The 12,355-nt window shown below is 36.8% G+C and overlaps 1 protein-coding gene across 1 annotated transcript; it reads right to left on the bottom strand.

Moving 5' to 3' along the window:
* Positions 1-2,954: 2,954 nt before the first annotated feature.
* On the bottom strand, positions 2,955-10,015 carry LOC140229014 (methylthioribose kinase-like). Its single transcript, XM_072309279.1, has 7 exons — positions 9,884-10,015; positions 8,320-8,445; positions 7,086-7,215; positions 6,321-6,492; positions 4,946-5,183; positions 3,873-4,132; positions 2,955-3,252 (listed from the first exon to the last, which is right to left on the bottom strand). Exons 1-7 carry the CDS (start codon positions 9,965-9,967, stop codon positions 3,111-3,113), a joined length of 1,152 nt encoding a protein of 383 aa, XP_072165380.1. The 5' UTR covers positions 9,968-10,015; the 3' UTR covers positions 2,955-3,110.
* Between the last annotated feature and the right edge of the window lie 2,340 nt (positions 10,016-12,355).

The following is a 12,355-nucleotide window of genomic DNA, read 5'->3' as shown; positions in this document are numbered from 1 at the left end:
CATTTCCTTATATTTGGACTTTCTTTTCGGGCAAGTAAAATCAATGTCCGGGCAAGTGTTTTGCGGCAAATTTGAAAATCTGCTTGCCCGATCGGGCAAGTGGCAAAATAAAGTTATGTAGCACCCTGCACTGTTGTGCTTATAAGATTAAACTATTCTTAAGTGTTTATATTGGTCTGGAATTCCCCTTAACAAATCGAATCGGCGTACCATCCCCTCTTTGGAATTCAACACTTAACGTAGGTTCATTAAAGCAAGACAAGTACTTCGAAGGTCCCTCAACAAAGTGATTTAAAAGTAAGATTATTTTATAGATCGGTGAGTGCCACTTGTTGCGGACTCTCACACCAACAGTTTATAATTACACTGTATAGTAACTTCAAGTCTTATCGACATCCAGGCCTGTTGGTTTGACCTTGTTGACCATAATGGTTGACTAATCAAAGTACATCATTGTCAACGGAACAATCAAACAATGTAATTTTTGCAAAATAATCTATTCGTCTACTAACATGCCAGTCATAGGACCCTATTGTTTTTAGTACATCGGGTTACATGTTTGGTAGTCTGTTTTTGATTTTTTTGAATAATGCTTTCATAATATGAATTACTGCCCTTTTTTTATTTACTCTTTTTTTTTTTTTTGAAGAATCCATCAGCTGCGAAGGCCTCCTTGCCAAAAGCATTTTATATAAAACGTGTCTTGTACCATTGTCATTCCAAGTATACCAAAAACGTGTCGTTTGTATGACATAATTCCAACCAAAACCAGTACAGGTACCTGTACTTATTCAGAATGTAGTGTTGGGCATGGTATCCATACCTTATCCCAATTTCCATATAAAAAAATATTCCAAAGACATCTTTATCTACAGCATACACATTATACACCATTGTCATGTAGCAAATTTGGGTCACATTAGTCTGTAAGTTTGAGTAGCACACAATCAGAACTATATCATAATACTTGACACCAACTATACTTTTTTCTCACAAATCGCAAAGACATGGCTCATGATTATGATACACTTGAGTCTTTCTTTTTACTTTACTATATATTGGAAATAATATGAAATGATTATTGTGCAGTCAAAGCGAGAATGATCACTACTGTTAATCTTGATTTAGCAAGGCAATTGAGTTAGGCCTATAATATCAAGACTTCTATTAATTTACATTAAATTCCCACAAGGCATCAAATCAGCAAAAGTTAAGATGCACATTACCTCATGTTATGCTTGACTCTTTGTGAAAAAAAAGGTACCTTTTGGTATTAACTGAACCTGGTGATCTTTCATGTAAATATCGATATGTTTATGTCATTAATTATGTACAATTGTTCGATATTGTTTTCATATTTTATAATAAAATTGTATTACAGACGACAACAGTAATTGTTTCAGCGTGGCAGTCGGCTTGTACAAGGCACGTCACGTAGGATAAGAATTTCTGGATTGATTTTTTTTTGCGGAGTCATAGCAATATACAAGAGAGGCTACCTTGCAAAGAGGACTTTAAAGTAATAATCAACTGCTATATTATTGATGTGGTAGTATACCAACATCATACAGCTAATCAGCTTTTAGATGACCATAATTGTTTACTTGATTAATTCAGTCATAACTCTTTTCAACAATATACACATGCAGGTATTACATACGACAAGTACAACTGTATATGATTGTGTTGACGAAGCTTTCGTGTTATAATTCCCTTCTTTTATGGAATATTGCATAGTATAATCATTATAAAGTAGGCCTATACACCTAAGAAATGATGCAGATACATTTGTAAAAAGTTTGCACGAGTATAGTATCCAAAATCAAGAAACATGAACAAATTTCACCAGTTTTAAGAAGCTTACACTGGCTTCCAGTGAACAACTGTTACATGTATATAGCATTTGAATGTTTCTATGTTTGCTCCACATTATCTAAGGGAGCTACCACTTCAAATCTACACACCAGAGAGGAACCTTCGTTCAAAAAGTAAAGATTTATTTGTTATTCCACACGGAAGAACCAAATTTAACGGAGAACGAACATTTTGCTTTTAATGCCCCTATATACCTTATGGAATAATTTACCTCAGAAATTTATTAAGACAAATCACTGATATAAATAGATTCAAGTCTGCTTTGAAAACGCATTTGTTTACAGTGTAAGCAAACATGAAGCTCGGTACCATCACTGTAATTGGAATTGTATGTTTTGCACATAATCTTTTCATTTTTTAGAGCATAGGGACATTATCACTTTGTGTTATGCGCTATATAAGCACTGTCAATTATTATTATTATTTTAGCCCTTCGAACTTTGTATAGTATGAACTAGTTCAACCACACGAATTCCTTGTTGCAGTGAGTTCTGTATCTTTATGAGCAGGGTGGAGTGCCATAAGACACGTGTCAAGTGTTTGCAAACACTGTTAGTGAATCATTGTTTTGTTGATAATGTTCAAAGAATACTCCATGTCCTCTTTCGTTCATTAAACATCACGGCTTTAAAAGAGTTATCATTATCGAGGTAATGAACTTTGATTATTTTGAGAGCCTTTCGTGCAACATGTACAAAAGAGATGAAGATAAAACACAATTTCATCAAAGACATGTTTCTCAAATTATCCAGAGAAAATGTAGGAATGTTTCTCCTCGAATAAATGGACGCAATGTATTCAGTGAGCACAGTGCAACATGCTGTACTGGATACAATTGCATTTTAAAACACAACACGCAGTGTTTAGCATGCAAGAATTCCATAAAATTCATTTTTCATGAAAAGTAGGCCTACACATATAGATTTGTTACTTATTTTTACGGTAATATTATTCCCCCTTCTTTCTGATGGAGGTACGACAAGTTAGTCCTCTTTCATTATGCTATAAAAATGAAAATATGTTGATTTTTACGTTTTGTCATTGTTGTCCATCATAATGACGTCATGAGTAATCTCCTCTATATCCAGCGATGACGGCATCGAAACTTTAAGATTCATAACTTTTGAACTGATTGTCCGATTTCGTTCAGACTTTCACTGATTGTGTTCTATTAATATTGCTGCATACTTTCATCAGTCCACATTTATATTCGGGCTTTATAGGTTTCCTTTCACTCAGAGTCCGAGTATCCGCTGTATACCGTCCAGGGAGGATACGGTTTCATAACCGGATATTAACGTGGCGCCGAGTTTTAAACAGGTGATCTCAGCGTCCGGATTCCCGTCTAAATCTTCCACGTGGGCCGCACCGATGATTCTTTGGACAATTAAAGTTAAGCGGGAATACAGATACAAAAATGGTGAAAATGAAGGGGTGCCCAAGTTTCAAAATACATCGAATTCATTTAATACAGTGACAGATATTCTCAAACTACATGAGACAAAAACAGTTTACCTCATAATTCATAAGTTTGTGTTGCTCGCAAATATACTCATTCGTGGTGTTTTTATCAGTATCATCTTCTGCATTAAATTTGTTTATAGTAGTATAATGTATGTATATCAAAAGCAAATATAAACGTAATGTCCCTTACTGGACTATTATTGAAGCTTCGTTGTGATTTAAGAAAAGTGTTGTTTAACATGTATTGTGATGATGAATTAAACACTCACGAATCAAAGTATCACGTGACAGTGAGACTCAAATAAAGTTAATCCGTTGTCAAGAAAGTATAATGTACTCAATAATTGGAATAATATGCAATGTCAGTGACGTTGCATTTCAGTCCGAAAGGGCTGCCAATTCAGTCCACTACTATGTTTTGTTTTGTTTTGTTTTGTTTTTGTTTGTTTGTTTGTTCGTTTGTTTGTTTGTTTGTTTGTTATAAGGAGGAAACCTATTTTACGAAGATGACAGATCATGCAAGGTATGTATACCTCCTGACAAGTTCGCATCCTGTGAACCCTGCAACCTCGCGTAAAAGTGTTTCAAACTCCGAGCGACTAATCCTTGATTCGGCATCTCCGAAGTATCCCGATATCGAGCGAAGCACCACTTCGTGAACCCGATGGTGGAAGTTTTGCCCGTCTTTTGCCCTACTGCATCGGTGTGCGTGATATGAGAAGAGATAGTTGGCGAGAAGCAGCGCGATGTCGAATCCCATCGGTCCAACAAAGGCAAACTCGAGGTCGATCATCTATAAGCAGTGTAAGGAAATAGTAATGATAACAATAAGGTCTTATTTATCCAGGGTAGCCTCTGCAGTGTTGCCACTGTTCAACCAGAAGGCCCTGCCATTATTGTAACCCCAGTGTGCCAGGTTTTACAACTGGGTCGAGAGGGACATGATGTAGTATAGACATCTTGTCCAACGACATAAGCACTGGGCGAGAATCGATTCGGAGTCAGGAGTCTTATCCACTATGCCACCGCGTTTAGATTGGACCATCCTCACCCGTTCAAAAAGTGACTGAAATAGGAAAGAGATAGGAGGTGCAGTTTCATAGAAAAGGGAGAAAAGAGGATTTAAACTAGGGTCACTCAGGCGTGCTTATTTATCCAGGGTAGCCTCTGCAGTGTTGCCACTACAGAGTATCAATGAAAATCAGTTTACGCAGCACCTGTCCGAAAGAAAACAAAATGTTACTGCATGCCGTCTTCAAACAAGATCATTTACATACACAATTTTCATGTAAATATATTTTGTTGTTAAGAACTCAAACTTAAACCCAAACTCAATTCGTTTGTTTGTTTGTTTGTTTGTTGGGTTTATTTTAGGAAGTCGTATATACGTTGCAGGACCACAGAGTTTCAGTTGGAGACTGGAAAAAGTCTCAGAAAAAACCAATCAAATGTGCATTCGAATTTCTCGCGACTCTCCGGAGACAAGGCTCCAGTAGACGTTGCGGAGGACGTTCCGCGACCACTCCGCAACCATGGAGACGCTAGTCGCCACCGTAACAGTCTCCACCTATAGTCTCTAAACTAATGAGATACCCACTTCACTCACCTTAGCATCAGAGCCTTTCGTCATTATGGACCCTGTGTGCAAGTCGCCATGAAGCAGACAGTCCTTCTTCTCCAAGAATATCGTCCTCAGTTCGGTGGCGTTTTCGAGCACCTTGGCATCGTCATAGATCACGGAGAGGTGGTCGGTGACTTCGGGCGAGCATCGATTGGTCGGATCTCCCCGAGTGAATGGTTTAGTAAATATGTAATCTCGAGCTAGCGATACCATCTCGGTATTTCTATGGTGCACAGGTAAGATGAGATGCAACATCATAGTAATTTCGAGCCATTGTATAATAAAACAGTTTGTAATACATTCTAAGTTATGTATACTTATCATTATTGTTTTTCCCTTTTGTGATTTTCTTTTTCTTTTTTGCTAGAACACAATATAAACACACATAATATACAGTGGTAGATATCTGTAATAATCTCAGATGAAAAGTTTATTTCGGTGTATGAAGAATAATGCAGTTACCATAGGGAATAGTAAACATCATTATGTATATTTCCCGCACTTCTGATCATTGCGTCACTTAGGGTATTGTACTTTACAATCTTGTATGCTCCGATAATTTATTGCATCATTTCTGCCACATCACGAAGAACTGATATGGATTGTTTATATTTTTGTCATTACTGTAAAGAGAGATCCCTGTGCTATAGGATGCACGTCACGAGATCGACACCCACGAGAAATACAGCTTACGAGTCATAAACCCACGAGTCATACAGGCCTCGAGTCCGACACCAAGCAAACAAGTCCCACGAGGCCAACTTATTAAGCCTCGTGATGTAATGTCAGGCTCGTGGGCCCTTTTTACCTTGTGTTGAACTTGTGGGCCTTGTATGTATAGTGTTGGACTATAGTGGGTCTTGTTTGCCTGTAAGTATTATAGTGTCGATCTCATGTGCGTTGTTTGCCTACAAGTATTTAGTGTCGATCTCATGTGCGTTATTTGCCTTTAGTGTTGAGCCCATGGGCTGTATGACTCGTGGGCTGTGTGACTCATAGACCTTTTTTTCATTGTCGAACTCGCGGGCGGTATGACTCGTGGATGTCGGTCTCATGGGATGACCCCCACTACGCACTAGGCAATTCAATTTGAGTTAGGTTCTCACCTGTGTTAGTTCTAAATTCAGCTATTTTCGGTATCATCAATACATTTTATTTCTTTAAAAACATTATTTATATTACAGCGGTGTTTTTTCTTTCTTTTTTTCTTTTCTTTCTTTTTTTTTCTGCTGCTGCTGCTGCAGCTTTTGGCTCCTTTACTTGGAGGGCACGTTCCCTGATGAGAAAATAATAGAAAGCTGAGTAAAGCCAAGACATTGCACTTTCAACTGAAGAATGTCTGCTACCGAAAGGCACTTACTCAAATCCTTTTTTCAACTGAAGGAACTCTTGTTCTCCGAGAGAGAGAACCGTCGTCTTCCGATGGACGTCTGATATAAATTGCACAATTTTCATCGCAGCCTCTAGGTTCAGCTCGCCTTCGATAAGCTGTTTTTTCATCACCCCATAACCCTTTAAATCCTCCATGAAAACTGCATGCAAAAGAAAAAAAGTAAGTTATTAATACCATGATTACGATTGGAGGGGAACACAACTGGGGTTACTATGTATGCCATTTAAAAGTCCCTGGTGCATGTTTTCCCTCTGGGACCATGTTCTGTATGATTGCATCTTAGATCTGATCAAATTATGCAGTGAATGATCGAGTAATTCGATCGGAATGCATTCCTATTTTAGTGCTTTTTTATACCAGGAGTATACAAACTGTTTATCATATTCATATCTTGCATTTTAAGTTTGTTTTGTGTGTTAATGTTAATCTAATGTCCTCTTACTCTCAAGATATGCCTGTAATCATTGTAGGCCCTACCTCTCACGGTGAGACGAAAAAAAAAAATCCTCTTCAATTACAATTACCCTCCCATGACCACCAATATAAGACAAGAAATATTAATGCACAGTGTATACTCTGTATGATATAGGCCTATACATCCGACGTCAGTAGAGTTATTTGGATGGATAGTAATTAAATGACTAAACTGAAATGAATCTTTGTAGCATTCGAAGTTACGAAAACATTGATAATATCCATGTTGTAATTACTGACTGCACATGCCATACATACATGAACATCGTTGAGCGTTGTGGCCATACACCTTAGGTACACTTCCGGGGGCGTATGTGTAAAATGATTCGAGGGCATGATACTCTAGCTTTGATCTGCTGGTCGACAGAGGATAGTCCGGTCCCAAGCACTGTATGAGAGGAAAAAAAAAAGAAGGAAAGAAGAGTCGGGACAGACTTGCATCTTTGTCATTTTAGTCATACTATACATCAATCAACTTAAATTCTATACATGTCAGCAACTGTCTGGATAGGCATCTTTATAGGTTACTTTTAAAATAGTCTTTAACATTGATAATTCTCACTTGTTTGATTATAAACAAGGAATACTAAATTACATAATTATACACATAATGATGTGCAACAGCGCAAGCTCACTTCACCTGATAGGCGCCGAGAAATTTCAAATATTTCTTTCTTGCGTCATTTCAACGTATATTTTGAATCATAGATTGTTACGGTATATATACATAAATCAATCTATCTTTCTATCTATATGCAATTATTAACAACATGATTAAACATTGACATTTTTAGTGTTTTTCCCAATAAGTGAATGATAGAACATGATAGTCCAGTGTGAATTTTATGTATTTAGTTGTCATCTATAGCAAATTCGGGTTTAACTTTATTTGCATAACAATAGAAGCATTAATATTTCCGTTTTTTGGCTGCCCTCAATTATTTGACTTTTTTCTAGGAATGTGATAATTCTCAGTGGGAACATGGTGAAAACTACATTGAATGCTGTTGATACAATGGCTTAAGATCAATATTGATGAATAATTTCCGAATTTTGGAATGAAGTCTGGAAACTTTGAAAATAATACAATGTATATCCTTACATTTCTTTTGTTATAATAATAAACGAGATGAATTGGAAATGTCATGATTTTAATGTGACAATGTATAAGGCATCAAAGTGAAGCCTGAATGCCATCACGAATATATCATTTTATGAGAAATTAACATAACTAAAGAAGAAATTGGGGGTATACGTGATTTTGCAGACAACTATGGGTATAATTATGATATAATTATGATATACGTATAATATATATATAATTATGATATATATATATTATGATATATATATAATTATGATATATATATATATATAATTATGATATACGTATTATGATATAAGTATAACATGAATAATTATGTACTGACTATTACGACAGAGAGAGAGAGAGAGAGAGAGAATGCATCGGCTCGGGGTTGGGCAATAATACCTTGATGTAGGGTGGGGCATGTTTCTTGATGAGCGACATTCCCTCATCTCCCTTTCTAGACAAGCGATGGACGTCATTCAGATTTCCGTCTCCGATTTCTTTGATCTCGCATTCCTCCAACAGAGCCTGAACATTGTGAGGAAATTTCTAAGTGCATACCAAGAAGCTGTTTAGTCCCTTAAAAAGCAAATCGTATAAATGCAAAGTGGAAATGAAAAAAAAAAAAATATCGAAATGAAAAATCGCGTTATATACCAGCACTTGTTTATAATAGTCAGCACTATATTACAATAATATTGAGTGCATGATTATAAAGCACCACGCGTTTTATTGTATGCTGCTATATAACACAACCATGACTACAAAAGCAAGACGACAGAGCAAGGTAAAATCACACCAACTAATTTTGACTCTGTGATGTGCTACATGATTGTACATTAACAGATTTTAAATGGATTCAGGTAAAAGGATTTGTGGGTATAATAATTTGCAACTGTGACAGTGTTTATACATTGATGTGTGTCTGCTGTACATTTTTTTTAAATATATTTTGTTTCAAGTATTGTAATGTCATGATGTCTGCGCTATTGTGGATGATAGAGTCTGAATATATTTTTGTATATCGTAACATAATGAAATCTATCTTTCTATCTATCCCACTTGACCTTGTCAGTGTAATGGCTCGAGTTGTTCAAAAGTGCAAACTAACATGCAGTCATAAAATATGAAAATACTATTTTCCCTCATTGTATGACACGTATAACCGCTCTGACTGAAGTCATAAGTGAACCCTCATATAGCATCTCGCATAATAGGCCAACTGAACATACACCACTACTCATAGTATACTGTATTCTTCAACTATACATTGCAGTTCGCACTTGCACTTTGAACCAATATTGCAAACCACTGTACACTCAGTCATGATTAACAATCGTAAATATTTCTGTCATCATTTTGCACGAAATTTGCAACCGGCCATACTTCTGTTCTGTTTACGATATACGGGTCATAGAAATTAAAGCTTCACACACTCGAGCAAGTAGAGTGTTCTTTTACTATTATAAAGATTAACAGGATTGTATACAGACTAAACTGTGTTGACCAGGGATTCAAGTTACTTAATAACTGATTGTAATGTATCAATGGCCGGACGGACCGCTACAATAACCAGTAGCTCCATGGTCACTGTGTGCATTCCTCTTCCCTGGGGAATATGGCTAGCACTGATTGACCTTGTGTGCCATACAGAATTGTGTGAGCAATTCAGTCAATATTGAAGCATGCAAAAGAAGTAATCTCACAAACCCAAGATACATAACCAGCTTTTCATTGTACACAACTATAGAGATATGGGAATGTAGATAGGCCCGAGTAATCCCATATCTCGCGATATATATGTCTGAGAAATCCGATAGTACGATGGTGGTACAATAAGCGTAGTACATTCATGTATTTTAGACTGTTGCGGTATCAGACATCTATTGTCTATATAGAGTGTTTTGTTGCTGACCATTCATCTGCACAAACTACGCCAACACAACACCATGCCTATTCGTCTTACGGTATCGTCGGGTCCACTCGCAAGTTCCGCTATCCTCTCGCTCCAGTTGTCCAGAGAAGTCTGACGAAAGTCGGTAGTCATCATTACACGATCATTTGCCAAGACATATTCTTAAAAAGAAGAAAATAAAGCTATCCACAACTCGATCGAGGCCTTCGAAATTGCAGGTGACATTGGTTAACTAAATTGTGTATAGGAGTCTTTGCGCCCGCGAAAATTGCGACCGGCAGTACCATCGAATCCCGTGCAAAACCTGACACACCTCCTTTTGAACGTGATAATGTAATTGATTTGCAGATCCAGCAACAATGTAAATCCAAGAACTTTGTGAAGCTCCCTGTGTAAACAAAGTATTGCTTATTGGTGAGTAGTCAGCAAACAGTATGCCAGACACACGTTGTCATAAAATGCGAAAAAAGGAGAAGAAAAGAACGCTTTTCTCATGTAGATGACCATGCATGACAAACTGGAATGCCACACACAAACAGCAAGCTGATCGCGCATGAGAGATTCTGTTCATCACATTTCGCTTTGTATTGTACTAGAGCGGAATGGAGACAGTCATTCATGTTATTGTTATTGCTGCTGTTGGTGGCTGTTTTTGTCGCTGTGGCAATGCTTGTCGTTATTTGTCTGTTGTTGCAGTTTAGAAGTTATGTATTTCATGACATTTATGGTATTTTCGTTTCAGATTGAAAGAGTACACCTGTTCTCAGATTGCTATTAAAACAGGCTGGACGATGCAAAAAGAAAGAAAAGAGATAAAAGCAAAATTATGTAAGACATTCAAACTTGCAATTACTTAGATTTCATTAATGTGGGGATGATCATTAATGAAGTCCTGTTCAGTGATTGGTCTACATAGCGCCATGTGATCAAAAATAGCTGATAAATTATTTTTTTTTTTTAATAATATTATGTTGAAAAAAATTGAGAAAATGCGTTATGCCTTGACGACATTCACGGTAACATACACTACCGAATGTCATCATTAAAATACTTCCTGATTTTATACAGTCGATCATTCGGCTTTGTTTTGTTCTGTGGTTTTATTTGTTTGTTTGTTTGTTTGTTTGTTTGTTTGTTTGTTTGTTTGTTTGTTTGTTTGTTTGTTTGTTTGGTTGGTTGGTTGGTTGGTTGGTTGGTTGTTTTGGTTGTTGTTGTTTTTTGAGCGATAGAATGCAAGTACTACAGTACCACGGATTGCTTCACGGATCATCACAGACCGTAACCCGGTGGTGCTCCGGGGTGAGACCCCTCAATGCCCAAGATGCCAAACTGGATGTTTACACGGACAACGGTGTCAACTCGGACAGAGAAGGTAGCAACGCGCGGACCATTAAAGTAGAAATATTATAATTTAGCTCACTTGAATATTTAGGAAGAGTTAGGAGTCTTTACAAGGATATGTATACGTTGTCTACACGGATATCCCCGAAATGTTGACAGATTTGTGCTTTCAGGCTCTTTTATAATCAAATCTTCCTTGGCAACAATTCAGTTTTCTGAGAAAATGAAGCAAAACCGAAAATCTATATAACACAGTTCTGCTTCTACTCGTCGACACCATTAAAGTAAATGTCTTTGATGCAGAAACTCTTATCTTGCAAAACGTGAAAGAAAGACACCCACAAAAGTTGAGATCCTTGACTAAAAAAATCCGTAATGATGACTAAAAATCGCATTCCATGTGTCTAACGAGCTAGATTTTGAACTAGATTTCAGTGCGATTTGATATCATTATAAGGCCATACTTTTTATCTTCTCCTATCCAGTAGTTTTATAGTCAAAACAGTTTGGACGCCATCATGAGAAAACCATTCATCTATCAATTTCCTTGCTCTGTATCTCTTACCTCTTCGTGGTGCGTTGCTCGAGGTCATGGCCTGTCTATTCGCCATTTCATGCTTATATCGTCTCATCTTATTTTCTGCTTGGTTTCATGCATATGGTTTGTACATCACCAAGCCCTGAATATCTTTTGACATACAGACAGTTACCATCGTTTCACTGATCAAAGGGAAAATTACCCAAATTAGAATGCGATATAATTAACACACTGGAATAAAAAGTTTCAACAAGATCGCGCAAATCGGTAAAAATTTAAGGATGTGTGTAAAGTTTGTTATGTATGTAATAATAAGAGACTTGCATATTGTTAGATATCTTATGTTATGAATATGACATTAAGATTATGGTCCGGAAGTAAACACTCAAAGCATAATGGTGTAATAAGCTTTGCCTATATAATCTGCCTCAAACTTATTCGGGTAGCAGACTGCTCTCCGCGCCAGAAATTGTATTTAGAAAGTGTTAATGAAGTCCAACTTTATGGAATCATTGTTTGCATGTGAATTATGCATGAGAATTATCTAACTTGATTACGATTAAGGCACGAAATGTATTCCATCTTGAATAACGTAGTGAAGTACGACAACTATACATAGTCTACAAAAATAAATGTGTATACAT

This window comes from Diadema setosum, chromosome 5 (assembly GCF_964275005.1).
Source record: "Diadema setosum chromosome 5, eeDiaSeto1, whole genome shotgun sequence".
Taxonomy (NCBI): domain Eukaryota; kingdom Metazoa; phylum Echinodermata; class Echinoidea; order Diadematoida; family Diadematidae; genus Diadema; species Diadema setosum.
The sequence above is the reverse complement of the archived record's forward strand: the minus strand, read 5'-3'. Positions and strand labels throughout refer to the sequence as shown.

Coding starts and splice junctions, on each gene's coding strand:
- LOC140229014 (XM_072309279.1), bottom strand. CDS start 9,967: ATGATGACTACCGACTTTCGTCAGACTTCTCTGGACAACTGGAGCGAG. Junction 5,184..6,320: donor CAGTTGAAAAAAGGATTTGA/GTAAGTGCCTTT, acceptor TGTGCACCATAG/AAATACCGAGATGGTATCGC. Junction 4,133..4,945: donor CGAAAGGCTCTGATGCTAAG/GTGAGTGAAGTG, acceptor CACTGCTTATAG/ATGATCGACCTCGAGTTTGC.